A 20,137-nucleotide genomic window follows, 5' to 3' on the forward strand; every position below is an offset into this window, starting at 1 on the left:
CAGCGACGATAGCGACGACGCTGGCTGCTTCAAATCACAACTCTCAGAGGCATCAAAAACGAGTCGGAATAGTTAAATTTATAATCATAACCAAGTTCATGAATCTGACACAATTAGTTTTCTAGCTTGCATTTGGTAGTTAACAGAAGGTTTTTAGAACAAAAGGCGTCACGTTTTGTCACAGAGGCCTTAACAACTAGGCTACTCTAAAAAGCAAACTATTAGGTCGGTAAAAATGAAAAGTATAATGTATGTTATAACACTTGTAATCAATTATTTAAACAACGACTATATCAAACTTTATAATGTGATTAAGAAAAATACAATCCTGTCGTCAGTCTCGCGGCCAATCCATGCCAGTCATCATCCAGCTATTTCGGCTTCGGTTGCTTGTCCCGCGCGCCGTGCCGGCTAGCTGGAGGTACTGAAGGTCTCTGCTTCACCATCCTTCCATTGCAGCACCGCTGATTAACACCGGTACAGTTGTATTAAAGTAATAAGAATATTTGGGGACCCAAGGGCATCTGTCCAGCGACACCGCCTCTGCTGTTGTTTATCGGCCGTGAGAAAGGGGCGAACGAGATTATCACGCACGTGTCTTTCGCGGTGTTGTGTTTTACAGCGTCGAATTCTAAGTCAAGCGGATTGCCGAATTCGTTGACAACTGCAATGGCTGCCGGTGATGTGAAGCAGCTGGCGGATCAGCTCCTTTCTACGTCCATCACAGATTCGAAAGAGGTTAGCTTCAAAGACAAAGCCTTGAAGTTGGACACCGAAAAGGACGGTAAGGACATGCCTTTATACTGCTTGTGAACATCGCTTAGCGCTTTACTTGCGCTAAAGGATTTTGCTGTTACTGTGATGTGGTTGCGTGATGACACTGTAGCAGTGTTTTGGTTCCATTGTCCCAGCTTGACAAGGACCAGACTTGCTCACAGGTGATTAAACATTGCATAACAATGATTGGTTTTAGCGGCGATCTCAAGGGCTCCATTCTCGACGTGTATGACACATAAGTGTGCGTGAATTTTTGTTTACGCGGTCTTTTTCTATTTTTTTCAGCGAGCATTGTTGTGGAAGCAATAACACGCTGCCCCAAGTTGGAAATGCTTTGCCTGGAGGGCAACACATTGGGTGTTGACGCTGCAAAGGCAATCGGCAAAGCGTTGGAATCCTGTCCAAACCTAAAGGTACTGTATCTGAGTCTTGGGCCAAGTTTAGCTTGGTTTATCTTTACTACTGGAACGTACACAGTATGGCAGATTGGCCCAAGGGCCAGATAATTAGAACGCTGTGTCTAAAGGTACGTCGGACGTACGCGGAACCCGGAGTCTAGAAGTACGTCCGACATACCCGAATCCCAAAAGTTAAAGGTACGTCGGACGTAGCGGAATCCCAAAAGGTGAAGGTACCCTGTCGGACGTACCCGCAACCGGGAGTCTAAAAGATACGTCGGCCGTCGTGATGTTGTCGCACTCGTCGACGGGCGGGTCGCGGCTACCGATTTTTGCATATATACGGCGCAACGAGCCTTTGTACGAGTCTGTTGACGTAAAAGACCGACAAGGAGCAAGCCGGGCGACCACTGCCGACAATGAAACACTTTGAGCATGAAAACTTTGAGCATTGCGTGTGTGACGAAAGGCGTCGCGGTCGCCTGCCGTGGACTTCTGTCAGTCGCCAGTGTTTCACATGCCGCGATGACAGCGAAGTCGCTCCGTTCGGCTTAATTTCACATGTGCTGCAAATGCAAAGGCGCGGCGAGCAAATTGCTAGCTGCCGTTCTTTGTGGCAGACATTGCACAATTTTTCAGACGAATGTAGAAATCTGTGCGATATGATATATTAAGTTTTCATGAACGGTAACGAACAGCATGTGTGCTCTTCCATTTATAAACACTTTGCATACATACATACCAAGAAATTTATTGGAGTCCTGAGCGACAAGATTAAAAGAGGCCAAGAGACCTCCCCAGTCAAGTCGGTGGCTCCACCCATGTCGGCACCTGGAGATGATGACTCTCGGCGACGACACAAGCCTTCTTGACGGCCTGGAGTTGACAGGCAAGATCTGGATTGCTCAGCGGCTCATCTCACCTGACCGCATCGTGTAGAGTGGAGCCTACGTTAAATGGGCACAGCTAGAGCATATAGTCAAAGGAGCAGGTTTCGTGCCTGCATAACACGATTGTGGAAAATCAGGAAACACTTGTCCAATCTAAATTTATTTACACGTCGGCACAATTTTAACGGCTTGGCCGTATTGGCGGGTACGTCCGACGTAGTACCTTCAGCTTTTGGGATTCCGCTACGTCCGACGTACCTTTAGCTTTTGGGATTCGGGTACGTCCGACGTATTCTAGTCTCTCAGTTCCGCATACATCGGACGCACCTTTAGCTTTTGAAATTAGGGTATGTCCGACGTACCTTTAGACACAGCGTCATTAGAAAGACACATGCTCCTGCTGCAGTTACTTTCTTTTATTTTGTCTTCAATATGCTCCGTTTTGTTTCGTTTTTGTATGTACACTGTCGTCCTTTATGAAAGGGAACACGCGAGCGCATGGCCTGTGCTCTGCGGCTGCTGCCTACAGCGCCATCAACCGACAGCCAAAGAAAGCACGTCCGCTTTTGGCGGCATCGCCCGTTGCGATACCGGAGCGGGAGTGTAATCTAGCAGCGCTTGTCCACCGACCATGACTCGTTATTTTGTTTGCCAATAGATGACAGCAAAAGCGGACGTGTTTTCCTTAGCTGTCGGTTGATGGTGCTGTAGGCAACCGCCGCATGGCGCAGGCCACGCGCTCGCGTGTTCCCTTTCATAAAGGACGGCAGTGTACAAGGCCCACCGGTTGAAACGTGATGTAAATTTAGGGCTAAGTAATGCATGTAGTTTAGGCTTGTGCGAATATTCGAGCACTTCGAATATTCGAACGAATAATACAGTATTCGAATTCGCTTCGAGTCGAATTTAAATTATTGAAAATTTCGAAGTATTCAAAATGAACGAATAGGTGTATATTAGTCCGCTAACCCCCCCTGTAAAGGTGGTTTCACTGCAGTGGAGGGGTGCTATACCGTGAATACACCTTTCCAGGCAAAATCAGCACTGCCGCGAAGCCCCACTTTAAGGTTAAATGAACATATTTCCTCACATCTATTCATCATTTATTAAGTTTAAAAACTTGTTATACCGGCTTATATGCTCCAAGTATAGTAAATTTTAAAATGTAACATATTATCATTTGCATTCTACCGAATGCCAAATCCTGCTACTATTAAAAGTTGCTTACACTTCCTTTGAACCAAAAAGAATGACATTTGCACATGCCTTGTTACAATTTAAAAAAAATGTTGTGCAGGTTGGTTGGGTCATTTTTCTTTACAATATGTGATATACACTATTCGAATTCGATTCGAAATTATTCGACCAAAATCACTATTCGCTTCGAATTCGCTTCGAACCTAAAATTTACTATTCGCACAAGCCTAATGTAGTTTCATTCGCACCATCTTCAGTTCATGTCATAATTTTCACTTCACTTCAGTTCATAATTTTCACTGAAACGCTTGAACATTTCCTTTAGCGGCCACACTCATCGAGACATGATGCGGCTATCTAATAGTAATTGCGAGTTACCAGTCGTAATACTAAAAGTCCTAATGTCGCGTTTCAATTCGCGAGTACTGTGCATGAACTGGCTGCATTATTGTGCTCCAGCCATTTCATCGTAGCTACTTGTGGTTTGTGACTACTTGTGTATCATACTGACATTGTGCTGACATTTCTGTCTTCCTTCATTTTCCAGAGAGCCTTATGGAAAGACTTATTCACAGGCCGTCTCAGGACTGAAATACCAGATGCTGTTGTACGTGAGTTGATGCAGCGCTTTTTATGTCAATTTCCATTGTAGTTGATAAGTTTTTTTTTTTTTTAGTGCTTAAGTATTAGAGGCCTCATTACGTGAGAAAAGCATAAGGAAAATATCAGCGGATTTTCCATCCATGGTAGGCCCCTTAATGGAATGAAATGGAAAAGCTTCATTGAGGTATTCAGGGCATGAACTAGCACAGTGGTGTAGCCAAGGGGTGGCACACTAGCCCCCCCCCCCTCCTTTGAAATTATTATTTTCACCCATGGGATACAGAGCATAACATGACACTCGACCACAATTACCTGACCGGACCCCATATCGGATCAAGGGCGTGCTAGAGAGCCGTGTACTCTGCGATGTCAGCGCACATGTAGCTGAACACCAGATGGTCTAAATTTCCTGTGCCCTTCACTACAGAGTACCCCATAATCACATCATGGTTTTGGCACGTAAAACCCCAGATGTTATTGTTATTCTTTACCTCCCCTTTGTGCAAATAAAAGTGATCATGAAATGTGCTAACCAGTGGGCACAGTGCATAACAATCCATTGCAGCGCAGGCAGCGAAAACATTAGGTTTTATGTAGACTGCGTCGAGGATTCATAAATTACATTTTACCCATTAGTGTGATAAAAACGGGTACATATTAATGATTTTTCACTAACAGAATGTGGCGGACGTTCGTGTGCATAATTGTGTCCCATGACAGTGCCCCCCCCCCCCACTTTTATTTGTTTTGGTATGCTTTTGAGTATAGCACATCTTTGTGGTGAAACCAACTTTGCAAAAAAAAACAAAGATTGGACACTGAGCATTTCTGCATTTTCTGATTGCTGTCTTAGCACTAGTCTTGTGTATTAATATTAACACAGCCATTCTTCTACTATGATTTTCAGAGGTTTCTGAGTTCCGGCATGCTGCTAGCAAAGGCAACGTTAACAGAGCTGGACCTGAGTGACAATGCGTTTGGACCGATTGGTGCTGGAGCATTGTTGCCCCTTCTGAGCTCACCAGTCTGCTTCCAGCTTGAGGTACGTTTCATTAACGCGACACTGTTTCATGAAAAATCATTCCAGTGCAGCATGTCCCGAGTTTGAACTGAAATTTTAATGCCAAGGCGATTATAGATAGGGCTCCGTGTTTTCGGATAAATCGGGAAAAATTCGATTAACACTCGCTAGTAAAATTTTTGACAATTCGGATTGATCCGATAAACTCCAATTTTAAGGGCCACTATGACCCTGTATCGTTCTTTATTGAAAGGGCATGTGCTAAGCGGTCATTGATACATCGTCCGGTTTGGCCGATATAAACTTTACCTCACGTCTACAGTATCTCGTAGACCGCACCCATTGCACATTTAACAAAAGGCTTGTTGCACACGGAGCGAGAGACGTCAACGTATGTAGGGCCCCCAGGAGCGGGAGACGACATCTTGAAATGCGGTCCCCTGGCGGCACTGGGGCGTATCGGATGACATTGAATATATGGATCTTGTAAAGTATGCTTGGGTCTATTACAACAAGCTTTAAGCTTGTAGTACGGACAAATGTGGGTGTTTTGTATACAAGTATTTGTGCTTGTATGTATATGTGTTCGTGCGTTCAAACCTCCCAGACAACTAAAGTACGCTTTATTGGGCATTATTGTCTGCTAGTTGCTCATTAGTATCGTGTATAACAAAGAAAAACGAGCCCTTAAAATTTCCACTTCTTTCCTTCATTCATAGCGAGGGTCTCGTTCTGGCAGACTTGATGCTTTCAGGTAGTATGCGAGGGATTATTGGACAGGTGCCAGCTCGTAATAAGTTCACGTGCTACGTGACGCGAACAGGCAGAAAATCAGTGTTCCACGCTCGCCGTCGTGGCTACTGGCGGCGCTGATTGACGATCCCACGTTTAAATGCACATATGTACCCCGTAAAGTGGACGGGGAGATGGCTGCTGCGGTAGCTCAGTTGGTAGAGCATCGGACGCATTCGAAGGTCGCAGGTTCGGTCCCTGCCCGCGGCAAGTTATCTTTTCGTCCACTTTTCTTTCTTCACATTTACATGACATTTACTACTAATAACATCTCCTATACTCTCCTCTGCATTATTGTCTGATAGTGCTCATTAATAAAGTACGCTTCTTGTGTTCTGATGTTCACGTGTTCAGACATCACTTCATCTAGGATATTGGAGTATTGAGAATCACGCAAAATTATACTCTGGTTTCTGGAGAATTGGGGGTTTACGAAAAATAAACTCCTAAAACGTGGAGCCCTAACTATAGAACGTAAGTGGGAGTCAGACTTTGAGTTTGATCAACTATAGCATCAAAGCTGTCCAAGCCTGCGGCTATTTATCAGAAGAATGCAGTGGTTCATCATGTATGATCCTCTGCAGTAGCCTAGCAGCTATGTCATTGCACCTTCAAAACACAATTGCACGCTTTTCAGGCGTCCTTCTGTCTGACAACAGTAATCGTAATCGTGCTTGCTTTTCCATTCTTGGAAACTCAGCGCTGGGTACTTTCCTATCGGGAATGGTATGTCAAGCTGATAGCTTGCACATAGTTAGTGGCCTGAAAGCACTAGGCAAGCGGCATCATAAGCAGGAAAAGGCATGCACAATAGGTTACCATTGTTGTTGGTTGCGAGTTCGGTCCCAGTGATGTTGGCTGCTTTTCAATAAAGGCAAACACATTGTGCCTATTCTACCACCACTCCTCTGTTGCTCCATGTGTACATTCTTCAGACTCCAACAACGAAAGGTTGTCATGAATGCATGAATAAAAAAGGGGGGGGGGGGTATAATGGCGATGCATTTTTATTAGGGGTGTGCGAATATTCGAAATTTCGAATATTTTTCGAATAGTGTTTGCTATTCGATTCGATTCGCACTGGAATTTTGCTATTCGAACTATTCGAACTTCCCAAAAACAAATACAGTCAACGTCGGATTGAAAGTGACCCCTTCAGATTTTCAATATGCTTCACCTCATTACACTCTCGTATTGCGGCAAAGCTACCTTTCAAGCTCCGTTACGGTCGAACTTTGCCAAGAGACAGTCAACGTCCGATCGGAAGTGGTCCCTAGATTTTTAATATGCTTCACCTCATCACACCCCGGCATGGCGGCAAAGCTGCCTTTCAAGCTCCGTTAAGGTCGAACTTTGCCAAGACACAGTCAAGGTCCGATTGGAAGTGGTCCCTAGATTTTCAATATGCTTCACCTCATCACACCCCGGCATTGCGGCAAAGCTGCCCTTTAAGCTCTGCTACGGTCGCAAAAGTACTAACTCAAGAAAACGCTGGTTCCAACATGGAGATGAAAGATGTGGCAGAGGTGGAGGCTCAATTAATGCTGTTTTGGACCTGAAATTTGGGCTGGAAGTTCGAAAAATCGGACGCTGAAGCTTTTTAGCATCCAAAAGATCGACGTCTACGAGGCAGATTTGGAACTCCGGACTTGAAGGGAGCACACCCTCGTCAGCCACATCAGTTGGGCTTCCACAGAAGGTGAAAGTGGAGGAGAGGCAGAGGAGATGGCATCTTTGCCTATCACGTGTAAAGTGTTGTCGGCAACACTTTGGTTGCATCAAATCATGTACATAAATACAATTCGGCCTCTACATTGCCTCATTCTTGATAAGACAACTATGAAACACCACCCCGCCAGTGCTTCATCAACCTAGCGAAAAGAAACACTTTCATGTTGCTATCTCATAAGAATATGCTTAGGAATCCTCTCTAACTTTTTCTGCAATTTTGCTTCGAAGTATTCGAAAAATATTGTAAAAATATTCGAGAAATATTCTAAAAATATTCGATTCGCACTCACACTTCAATATTCGAATTCGCTTCGCACCCAAAATTTTGCTATTCGCACAGCTCTAATTTTTATTGGCACATATGCAGCATAGGAAGGTTGAAACGCTAATTAATTTATTAGCTTTGTCACTATTACTGTAGATTCTTTTAAAAAATTTCCCAAGGAATGTATTCGCTGTGGAAGTTTTAAAGAAAACTGCAAATATAGAACAACTGCAGTTCCATGCAAAAGTTGTTTGCAAACTGGTATATCTGCATATCTGATGCAGGTAAAGTGAATTGTATTGCTTGTTCTGTGATTACACAGTTGCTGTTCTGTGGAACATTTTATGCAGGTTCTACGGCTGAACAACAACGGACTTGGGACAGGGGGTGCTGAGTTTTTGGCCAAGGCCCTGACAAAGTGTATTGAAGACAGCACGAAGGCTGGCAAGCCCCTAGCTCTGCGGACCTTAATTTGTGGCCGTAATAGGTTGGAGAATGTTGGAGCAATTGCCATGGGCGCTGTTTTCGGGGTTTGTGTCATCGTACTTATTATCGATTTCTGAGCCATTGCTTCAGGGAGCCACGTTATCGATCACTGTAATGTGGTGTTGTGTGTTACAAATTGGCGATAGCAAATCGACAAAATTTTCAATATTTTGTTGAATTAGCTGAAATTAGTTTTCTGATGGAGAGTTTTTTTATGACAGTATGTTTAGTTTGGTCGAAGTTTCAAGCTGGTTATTCTGTTTTGACAGCATAATTACAGTGATTCCACTCCTGCGCCAACTGCGCCAAAGTGCGCCAAATTGTATTTACTGCGCCATCCTGATAATATCGACGAAATTTGCGCCAAACTGCGCCAAAGTCTCGGGTTTGGGGCGTCTATCACCGGCAGTCGCACCGCCGGCGCGTCAGAACATGTGCAGCTCGATCTTGGGGCTGCCAATAAAGTCGCAATCATGGACTAAGAATTATTCCGCTGAATAAATAACGCTCGCGCGTGCGTTCCGAGTAAGTCACGATGCCATGCACGGTGCCGACGCAGCTTCTGTTCTGCAAGTCGGCTCGACAGCAAAACGCGCTCTCCGCAGAGGCTCGTGACGTCTAGGCCTATCGGTAGCGAGAAAGTGCGACGGCGATTCATCGGCGGACGTCGTCTGTTCCAGAAACGCTGCTGATAGCTCGTTTCAAGCGTCGCACGGCACGTAAGGAAAGCAATGTTCACTACTAACTACATGAGTGCCGCTAAAATGTCTGTCACTTCTGTTTCCGGACATCGCGGAACGAAATCTGGGATCGCTCGCAGTAGATATGTGGAACAATATCGAATTTTCCTTGCTTCGCATTTATGGAAGAGCACGCGAACGGGGGAAACGCGTTGACACTTTTCCTTAGATATACTTTATCTATGAATCTTCATCCAAAACAGCTTTTTTGTAATTCCTTGCTCCAGCACGTCCGAGTTTGTAATCACTGTGCGGTAAATACCCCCTAAAAGGCCCTGCCCTTTCGAGCTCACGTGCTAGGGTTCCAATTCGAATTTTTTGCTTGCTTTTTTGAAAATGTCATCTCATTAGTAAAATCATATCTCCTGGTCGGAGCAGCCGCAAATGCGCAGCTGTCAGTAGCGGGCCCACAGTGAAGCGGCTACGCCATGTTACACGTCCGCCCCTCGCTTTCGGGGGTCAGTAGCAGGGGCGTAGCCAGAAATTTTTTTTCGGGGGGGGGGTTCAACCATACTTTATGTATGTTCGTGCGTGCGTTTGTATGTGCGCGTGTATATATACGCAAGCAAAACTGAAAACTTTCGGGGGGGTTTGAACCCCCCACCCCCCCTCCCTGGCTACGCCCCTGGTCAGTAGCTAACGGTTAAAAAAACTCAGTTTCGCTTAATAGCGAAGCAGTGCATGCGATACCAAAAAATTGTATTGTGAAACGAAGTAAGACTAGCAGCTAACTCTTTTGGATCCGATCTCGCGTAACTCAACAAAACGCTGGTTTAAGGGAATATGGCCCCTCCAGGAACCGAAGCGTTTTCTTGCAGTTCTCTAAACGCGAAGTAAGCGTTTAGGGCACAGCAACTGCGCCCTTCGAAAGATGCGGTCCCCCCCTCCCCCTTGCGCTCCCCTGGCGTCCCTTCATGCTCCTTACGAAAGACGGGCGGGGCTGTTCCGTCTCTGTTCGATGAGCAATCGACGGCAGGCCCGCACGCGGGAAGATGTCTCATGCGCTGTCCGTGCGGCGGAGACAGACGGCCGGCTAGTTTAATCTCCGCTTCAGCCGCGTTCGTCGCCAGCGCTCGCGAGCTTTTACCCGCGGCTAGAACGCGCGTGATGTTCCTAATTTGGACTTTATACGGAAAATTACGGCAACGGCGATGGCAAAAATCCGTCGAGAGTGTCCATATAATTGCTATCGCAAGGGTCAATGTACAGGGCAGATTTTGCGCCCCCCCTCTTAGGTGATTGGGGGGGGGGGCGGCCGCCCCCCCTGCCCCCCCTGTGCGCACGCCTATGCTCCTGAGATGATTTTTTCCGTGAGATTTGCAATGAATCGAAATATTTCTAGCCTTCATAAGAACCCCATAATAATACTCAGGTGCTTGAATGTTAATGCAATATGCTTCTGTATTGCACTCCAGGATGTAAAATTCGCTGCTCCAAAGTGCTCCCAGATGCAAAATTATCTGCTCCAAAGTGCTCCAAGATCAAAATTTTGCTGCTCCAAAGTGCTCCAAAACGGAAATTTCGCTGCTCCTAAAATTGCTCCAAATCAGAAGTCCTCGGTAGCATCACTGTAATTAGCAAAAAGCATTTCTTTTGGATGAGGCCATGGGCCTCATAAGGCCGTTGTCTCAGGCACAATTTGGTATAATGTGTGTGCAGTACTACATCCAGAAATGTGGTCATTGTGATAGAGTAAAAATTAGCGGTGTGCGAATATTCGAACTTTCGAATATTTTTTGAATAGTGTTTGCTATTCGATTCGCACCGGAATTTTACTATTCGAACTAGTCAAACATCTGGAATATAAATATAACGGTTTATGATAATGGAAAATAAATATAACGACGATAAATCGGCGTGCAGCGTGCTCGGTCTTGCATTTTGGGGCGCCGACGTGCGAAGCTGCTAGTCACTTGCACCAGTGCTCTGATCGATCGCTGTGTGACGAGCTTGGCCAGGGGGTCCACTGCCGATGCGTCAAGTGCCCATCCACGATTCTTCGCTTCTTCAGCTTCTTCGCTTTCGCGAAAAAGCCGCAACTATATATAGCGCGAGTTAGGCCTAGCCACGACTTCAAGCAGTAAGCTCGGTCACATTGTGTGTGGCCGCAGTGCCTGATGTTTCAAACTACGTCATGCTCGATCGCGAGTACAAAGAGTTGTCCAGCGATGGCCTTCGTCACGAGGTCTGAAGTGCTGACAAGCAGAACCTCCAACCGCAGGTCCGATGAGTCGGTCCGAGACGCCCGTCAACGATGTTCGCGACGAGCGTGGCGCACTATCGTAATCTGATGATTGACGTTCTGCTTGCAGCTGCTAAACTAAAGCATAATTATATTATAAGTGATCGTCGACCCATGAACACAGAATGAGCGAACGCGTCACTAAGTAGTGCGATTCTCGACAACCGTGACCTCGCGACGCGCTACAAGCAGCAGACGACGCTCTCCCGGAGTGAGCATCGGACCAATGGCGAGGCATGCTGGAGCAGCACCACGAACGCAGCCAATGTGAGACCTCGAAACGAACTTTAAACATTTGATGTTTGTACGCTTGTTTCTGAATGGAGGACCTAGCCGAGGCAGGAAATTTGAAGACTGAGAAATGCTCTTTCCGACGAGCCCAAAATGGCGGCACCCGGTTGCGCCATTGCGGAGCTATAATGTTTTTAGAATGTAATTTAGAATATGCTTAGGAATTCTCTGCAACTTTTTTTCTGTAATTTCGCTTCGAAGTATTAAAAAAATATTCGAAAATTATTCGATACGATTCGCACTCAAACTTTATTATTCCAATTCGCTTTGCACTCAAAATTTTGCTATTCACACAGCTCTAGTAAAAATATATGTGCAGATATAACTACAAACACCACTGAGTTGAAGCGTTTCATTTCACTGTATGGTTTCTCATTCTTAATAGTTAAATGACTCGCAGTGTTTTGTCATTAAGAAAATGAACTAATTGCCCTTTCTGTTTGACTTGGTTACAGAAACTGCACACGTTGGAAGAGGTGGCCATGCCTCAGAATGGCATCTACCACGAAGGGATTGCTGCATTGGCAAAGGGCTTGATGTCAAACAAAAACCTTCGCATACTAAACCTCAATGATAACACGTTCACAGCAAAAGGAGCTCGACATATGGCACAGGTATTGTGTGAGCGCCTTTTGCTATTTCAAGCAACTAGCTTTCATTGTGGTAGCAGAATGTGACTGAACACTAAATCGTAAATGCCGCCTGTCACTGACACATAAGATGCGTCACTGCATACTGTGCTGCGATGCATACAAACCAGCGGCTTAGGGTTAGACTAACCCATGAAGTGTCTGCGCAAATTGGGCTTTCGGGTTAAAGTTTTGTTTGAAAAACAGTCTGAAGCTCGCAAATCATTTGCCGGTTGTTTTTTTTTCTCCTTGAGGGGGGAAGCTGCTTTTTGTGACCGAAAATTGCCTCAAAAAATCTATTTTTTGGAAATATTATTCTTGAATTCTTCCATTACTGATGCATAACCTTGCCAATTTTCATGCATCCTAGATCACTTTTGTAGCCATGAGAGCCTTATATCACATCAGCAACTGATAGTGTTTTGTTCTTTTGCTATTTTTCCCCGTTTCGTATTTGTAACCTTACAATCTTCTGAGAAGTCTTTCTCGGCTTTCACACCCGCGGTTTTGATCATTGTTGTCTTGCTGAAAAGCTCAGTGTTTAGTGAGTGCAATAAAGTGCCAGAATGTTACTTTGGGGAGTTATGAATTTTTAGAAAAGGTGGAATAAGCTTTTTCTCAACGATTCAAATAAGAACATTGAAGATTCATAACTTTTGTTCTAGGAAGGCTAGAACCATAAAATTACTCTTGTTGCACTCTTTGATATCTGAAATCAAATGACATTTAATGCAAGATCTGAGCAGCCAGTGTAATAAGTATGTGATAAAATTATGTTTTACGTTAATAGTTTGTTTTAAAATTAATGGCATAGTCTACATAATAAGTGAGTGCATTTGAGATCAGCACATGAAAATACATGTGCACTGAAGTTTTCATCATGCTAGCTGAAATTATATACACTTAAACCTCGTTATAACAAAGTTGCACCTGCCACGAAAATAACTTCGTTATATCTGAAAGTTCGTTATAAATGTTTATTTTTGACACTGTATCTATGACAAGACTTTTCTTCATTTACTTCGTTATAACCAATAATTCGTTATATCAGTGTTCGTTATATCGATGTTAGAGTGTATAACACTGTCTAAAAACCAGTTCCCCACTGCTTAACAGTATTGAATGAAAAATGTAGATGTATATAAAGTGGTATGTAAATGACACGATCTTGACTAGAACCAGAAAATTAGAATGTATTATCTGAAAATTATATCAAATGCAAGCTCCAAAAATGATGAAAGTAGGTGTACTGGGCGACAAACTCAGTAGCAAAGGTTGTGCAGAGCAGTACCGCTCGACACCACGCAAACTGCAGCCAAGGCATTTTTATTCGCCAACATTAAAATGATTCATCAATTCAAGCTCAACTTTTTTCTTTTCATAAAATAAGCTGCCATTTCCTCGCTCCACCGAGCATTTGTTATGAAGTGATTTATAAATGTGACTGCAGCAGAGACCTTAACTGTGGGCAGGTAACACGATGTTTGTGGGTTGTTGAAATGTAATTTGAGCTAGTAGACTGGTATATAGGTAAAGCTACGGGTTTTAGAAATACGAGCAAAACCCACTTCTGTTGTTGTATAGTGCCATTTCAGGTGTAGATGCTATAGCATTAGCCGCATCAAAATACTTTGCTCTTATGGGACGTTTGCTGGGGTAAGAGAGAAACAAAAAAAGTATTATGCAGAATTGCACCAAGTGCATTTTCATTGGAGGCAAAAATGCTTGAGGCCCGTATACTTAGATTTAGGCGCACGTTAAAGAACCCCAGGTGGTCGAAATTTCCGGAGCCCTCCACTACGGCGTCTCTCATAATCATATAGTGGTTTTGGGACGTTAAACCCCAGATATTATTATAATAGCATTGCATCAATGAGATTCTACTGCACTAAATTTATATGCTATATATGTTGACAAAGGCACACAGAAAGGCAGAGCAGCAATGGCGAAGCTGTACTAGGGTATGGCACTTTCTGAGCAACACCAATGTGGTACCGATGCACACATAATTGCACCATGTGCATATTATTGGGCGCAGTACAACTATTCGCTGTGTACACTCCTTGCATAGATGGTGCCTTGATTTGTATTTTAATTAAGACTTTTGTTCTGATGGAGGATGTGTGTGGGCTTACTGCAAGTACTGCTTTTTCAGTGCTTTGACAAATGCTCACCCTGTCTTACTCCTCAGGCACTGCGTCACCTTGACAACCTTGAAGTCATCAACTTCGGTGACTGCTTGTTGAAGACCGCTGGAGCTAAGGAAATTGCTAATTCCTTAAAAGATGGTCATAATGCACTGAAGGTGAGTGTGTTCTTCTCATTTGCTTCATTCTGTGATCTCCCCATGTCAGAAAAAATGCAAATAAAAAAATTAAGTTCTCGAAGCACAATAATCATAAGTGTGGTTTTTAGAAAAGTGTTCGTGAACCAAGGTAAACCAGCATTTTGTCACTTGTAGGTGTTATGTAAACACATTCTATAGTAAAGCGAGCAACCTGTACTGTAAAGCACCTGCAGGAACATCAAATATTTCTTTTTGCTTAATTTCACTGTAGAAATTCCCCGTGTTTGGAGAGCTTACATCTCTTATGGCTTCAGAAGCCTCTGCTGAAGACAAGACTGAAGGGACCCCAACCTCCTACATATCAAAAACTGCCGCATGCCACAAAAACACATGCGCAACATGCACAACATCAAAAACTGCCACATGCCATGAATTCAAAAGAGCTGCATTCTAAAATCACATGAAGTTAAGGTAGCAGCCTAAATAGACCTTTTTCAAGCATTCCCAGAACGCCCCGCAGGCATGCGGAGCGCTATGGGAAAAGTGTGTACGTCGAGCCAGCCGGCTGTTCCGTCTGCCGCTGCTCGTTGGCTCCATGGGAGCGGGAAATGAAAATAACATGTCGCTGCTTGTTGGCTATTATTAAATCGTAAATACTACACATATCCTAGTGCACCTGCATGTATCTCTACGCATGAAATACTAGCTATTCGAAAGTTGTATCGAATTATTCGGTTAGCTATTATTCATTTCGAATTCAAAACTTGAATATTCGCACACCCCTACTAAGAAGTGCTGGTACTACGGCGCAAGCGGAGAACAGAAACGTGAGGCCTGCGCGACCGTGTACTTGAAAAAGGTCGCGGAACCGAATCCCTGCCTCGGGGGCCGCATTTTCATGGAGGCGAAATGTGAGGCCAGTGTGATTAGATTTAGGTGCACGTTAAAGAACCCCATGTGGTCTGAAGTTCCGGAGCCTTCCACTACTGCGTCTCTCATAATAATGTTGTTTTGGGACGTAAAACCCCACAAATTATTATTGTTATACCCTAGTTAAGTTTAGCACAATGCAGGAACAAATTTTCTTGCTTGATAATTTTGCTCCTCTTTGGCCACTACCTACCTCTCTTACGGTAGAAATTTTAGATGTGTTATTTCTAGAGCTGTGCGAATAGCAAAATTTTGGGTGCGAAGCGAATTCGAATAATAAAGATTGAGTGCGAATCGAATCGAATAATTTCGAATAATTTTCGAATATTTCTCAAACATTTTTCGAATAATTCGAAGTGAAATTACAGAAAAAGTTGCAGAGAATCCCTAAGTATGTTCTTGTGAGATAGCAACATGAAAGTGTTTCTTTTCGCAAGGTTGATGAAGCGCTGGTGGGGTCATATTTCATGATTGTCTTTCTTATCAAGAATGAGGCAATGTAGAGGCCGAATTGTATTTATGTACAGGGGTGGTCAAAAGTTCCCAGGCCGCAACGCCCGGCTGAGGAGCAGCAGCTTGCTGCTATCGGGGCTCTCTCATCGCAATCACGCCTTGGCGCACGCTGGTGTCGAGTGTGTGCGTGAAGGGGGAGGGGCCCCCTCTCCATTTCTTGCTCTCCTTGATAAAAAAGCGATATATAAACTTGGTGCGTCATGTTCCCTCACTGTCCACTCGTCGATGTTTTACTACTGTGCAGCGTGTAGCGAGGCGGCAGTCTTCCAGAAAACTGACGCATCATGATTGCGGCCACATTTAGCTAGGCACCATATACATTACCGTGGTTTTCGGCTTCCTGGAAAACAATATCGTGAGTTTAACTTTCCATTGGCACTGCGGTGGTTCTATCAACCGTCTTCGCAGGCCATTTCGCTGCATACGAGCATGGTCGGAGCCTGAAATGTATTCAGAAGAGCTTGTGTTGGGGCTAGTTGGAACATCTTAGTGGAATAAGCAGCGCTGCACAGTAGTAGTTTATACCTAGGTTCCTTATGAAGGAGAGCAACAAAGAGAGAGAGGGATACACCACCCCCTCCCCTTCCACGCACACGCTGGACGCCAGCGTGCGCCAAGGCGTGATTGCGATGGAAGCGCCCCGATAGTAGCGAGCCGCTGCTCCAGGGCCGGGCGTTGCGGCCTGGGAACTTTTGACCACCCCTGTACATGATTTGGTGCAACCAAAGTGTTGCCGACAACACTTTACACGTGATAGGCAGAGATGCCATTTCCTCAGCCTCTCCTTCTCTTTCAACTTCTGTGGAAGGCTAACTGATGTGGCAGACAAGGGTGTGCTCCCTTCAAGTCTGGAGTTCCAAATCTACCTCGTAGACGTCGATATATAAGAACATCTGAAATTTTGGATGCTAAAAAGCTTCGGCGTCCGATTTTTCAGACTTCCTGCCCAAATTTCAGGTCCAAAACAGCATTAATTGAGCCCCCAACTCTGCCACATCTTTCATCTCCATATTGGAACCAGCGTTTTCTTGAGTTAATACATTTGCGACCGTAGAGGAGCTTGAAAGGCAGCTTTGCCGCAATACGGGGTTGTGATGAGGTGAAGCATATTGAAAATCTAGGAACCACTTCCAATCAGACGTTGACTGTCTCTTGCTTAAGTTCGCCCGTAACGGAGCTTGAAAGGCAGCTTTGCCGCAATACGAGAGTGTAATGAGGTGAAGCATATTGAAAATCTGAAGGGGTCACTTTCAACCGGACGTTGACTGCATTTGTCTTTGGGAAGTTCGAATAGTTCGAATAGTAAAATTTCAGTGCGAATCGAATCGAATAGCAAACACTATTCGAAAAATATTCGAAATTTCGAATATTCGCACACCCCTAGTTATTTCCTTGGTAGTGTTGCATTTTCTGGGGGAGACTGAGTTGGTTCAAGTGGCAACTTGATGTTTCAGGAAGTGAATCTGGGCAACAATGAAATAGCAATCGACGGAGGCCTTGAAATTGTGGAAGCCCTCAAGGGGAAGCCAGATTTGGAAACTCTTGAACTTGACGGTACGTGACTTGAATCCAGCATCTTGTGTGAACAAGTTTCAGTTTGTGTATCCGTTGGCATCCAGTTTCCACTCGTATTTCTGTGGATTTCATAACCGGTGATTTCTAAGTTCTCGTGTACCACTTCTGATACAGTAATAGCCCATGGCTTCACACATAATCTGGCCCTTTTATGAGTGCTTACATAGTACTTTTTGCTTTTTATTTATTGATACTATTAGTAGTTAGGTTGCCACAAAGGCAACTTTGGCCATAGAGCTGCGAGAGTATTGGAATGCACGGTAAAAACAGCAAAAAATTTGCATTTTGCTTTTTAAGCTTGCCTCTTCAGATCTGGGCATGTTGCAGTTATGTTGAATAATAATTCCCGAGGTTATTAACATAAATGCTTGGGACAGTTTTCTTTTTATAGGTCTGAAAATATTTGTGATTTTGCTTGTGAATGGAGCAGTCTTTGTTGTTGTTCATGTTTGAAACTGTCTATCTATATCCATTCATAAAAAAAGTATTTTTACAAAATACATGATTACAAGGGATACTAAGGCATTTAAAATTGGTTTGTTTGGTTTTCCTATGTTCAACATGTTAACAACATTGCATACGAGAAACTCTCGGTTACTAAGGACAACTTTTTTGGAGTTCCTAGAGTGAGGGTGCTTTGCTGGGCAAGTTTTTACTGCTTTCTTCAACGAAAGTGCGCTAATTCAACGAAGACAACAGAAGAAGAACGCGGACATGGCGCGAACTATCACCGGAGGTTTTACCGAGGCAACAAAAGGTATATACTCACCGAATAAACGTGATGCAAAAGACATACGTATGTAGAAACCTGTTGACACCGGTCAGTGGTATGCAGCGTAATGGATGGCAATACAAAACACGTTTCGCTAGACTTGATTATCAAAAATGCTTCTTCGATTTCTTGTGCCACCCTGTCATATGATCTTGAGAGTACCTTAGTGCTAGAAAAAACACTGGTGCACAGCTGCACTCTTTGCAATGTAACAAGTTTGAACACAGCTGTCCCCAAAAAGGCTTTGCGATCCATTATTCTAGACTAATGGACCACAAAGCCCTTGCTGGTGGTGCAATTCGGACAACCCCTGGTGTCACCCATCTTCTGTGCCTCTGAGCTCCATGAAGTGTCTGAATTAACTAGAGTATCGTGCCATAGCCCTATATACATATCTGATGGGATCTAGGGTTGCCACCTTTTCCTGAAGAAAAAAAAAAGCCCCTCAGACTGAGATAGAGGGGGGGGGGGTGTGACACGAGATTAATGTTGAACAATAGACGCCATGTCAAGTCTTCAGCATGCAGTGCCATTTAATGTAATAATGTACATTTCTTGAGCCAAGTAAACTTAATGTACAAACAAAAACAGCACACTGAGCTGATCAGCTAGTCTCATTGCTGGCATAAAAATACCCGTGATTAGAATGGCGCTTTGCGTATTGCTTTGAATGTGCTGCATTGAAAAGGAACCGCAATACTTCGTCCATGAAAAGCTCTTCTTTGCGTCTGAATCCAACAGCCCAGTGGCATTATAGATACAAACGAACATTAAAATGTATAGGGTGCATATGCCACAAAAATATCGGATATTCATGTACCATACATGCGCAATAATATGCTCTGTTCCAATGATCACTACACCTGAAGGGATCCTAGAAAGTGGTTGATTAATAGCGTAAGAGTTTTGGTGATTGACGATAAATATTTACCATCGTAGTTGTTGAATTGACGCTTATAAAGTGCCTCAGGAAATAAATAATTGTGATATTATGACTAGAGGCCGGATTTTTAGGCAGTTAAAACGCTCGTTTTAGGCGCCAAAAATAGGCAGGCAAAGCATCGTTTTAAGCCTCCAATATCGTAGATATAGGCAGAATGAACTTTCGCATAAATGCAAATAATTTCAAACTAAAAGTGCGCGACCTCTATCTACGACAGGAAAAAAAATTATTGCTTAACATGGCACAAAGGCGCCAACAGTTGAACGTAGCCGTGCAATTACACTTTGCCTCGCACACGCACGCAAAACTTTTCAGTTTTGTGTGTATATATACACGCACACACACAAACGCACACACGAACATGCATAGAGTATGGTGGAATCCTCCCTCCCCCCTCACCGGAAAAAAGTTTCTGGCTGCGCTACTGCAGTGAACGCCTTAAAAAGTAAGTTACAAACAAAACAAAAGTTGCGTGCACATCACATTTTTCTTTTTTTTCTTTTCTTTTCTTTTTTTTTTTTTTTTGCTCTTCACTTTCCTTTGCGCTGACGGCTCTCTGGGTTCGCATTCGTCAATTTCTTGCGCCATATCAGTGCGGGGACGAATGCTCGCTGGCGTGTACCACTTCACGGCTGCTAGCGGTTGTTGCCGGGAGTTGGTTAATTAAGGGGAGATGCGGGTCTTTTTTTTATTTCTTTTATTAGCTGGGTGAACTGAACGAAATTTAACAAACTTATCCCATTTTTTCTGCAGATTCCAAATCTCTAATTAGATTTTTGGTAGCTGCATTAATACAAAAGATGTGCAATCTCTAAAAGCATATTTCTTATGGGAATTTTTGGCAACTTTGCTTTGTCAAACACAGAAACAAAGTATGTGGCAAGGCTGCCAGAAAGCTGGTTTAGCCGGTGATGCTAATCCGATTGTCTTCGACAAACTTTGAATGCAAAATAAATAGACGTAAATGTGAGTGAAATTTTTTTGCTGCATACTATTTCTGATAATCGAGAATTATAATTTGGTGAACAACATTATAAGAAAATAAATAGCATCAC

General features: G+C 43.8%; 1 protein-coding gene across 2 annotated transcripts in view; it reads left to right on the forward strand.

The window, feature by feature from the left end:
- Positions 1-429: 429 nt before the first annotated feature.
- The window catches only part of LOC119383485 (ran GTPase-activating protein 1), a 35,390-nt gene continuing 15,682 nt past the window's right edge, over positions 430-20,137 (forward strand). Inside the window, exons 1-9 of one of the 2 annotated variants that reach the window (XM_037651644.2) lie at positions 430-477; positions 623-784; positions 1,063-1,190; positions 3,810-3,869; positions 4,773-4,907; positions 8,025-8,204; positions 11,889-12,047; positions 14,254-14,367; positions 17,247-17,346. In XM_037651644.2, the coding sequence (XP_037507572.1) occupies positions 670-784; positions 1,063-1,190; positions 3,810-3,869; positions 4,773-4,907; positions 8,025-8,204; positions 11,889-12,047; positions 14,254-14,367; positions 17,247-17,346 (991 nt within the window). In that variant the 5' untranslated portion in view covers positions 430-477; positions 623-669. Of the gene's footprint in view, positions 486-622; positions 785-1,062; positions 1,191-3,809; positions 3,870-4,772; positions 4,908-8,024; positions 8,205-11,888; positions 12,048-14,253; positions 14,368-17,246; positions 17,347-20,137 lie in introns of both variants that reach the window. The other variant, XM_049412543.1, reaches the window with a different exon arrangement.

Source organism: Rhipicephalus sanguineus, chromosome 2 (assembly GCF_013339695.2).
Source record: "Rhipicephalus sanguineus isolate Rsan-2018 chromosome 2, BIME_Rsan_1.4, whole genome shotgun sequence".
Classification (NCBI taxonomy): Eukaryota; Metazoa; Arthropoda; class Arachnida; order Ixodida; family Ixodidae; genus Rhipicephalus; species Rhipicephalus sanguineus.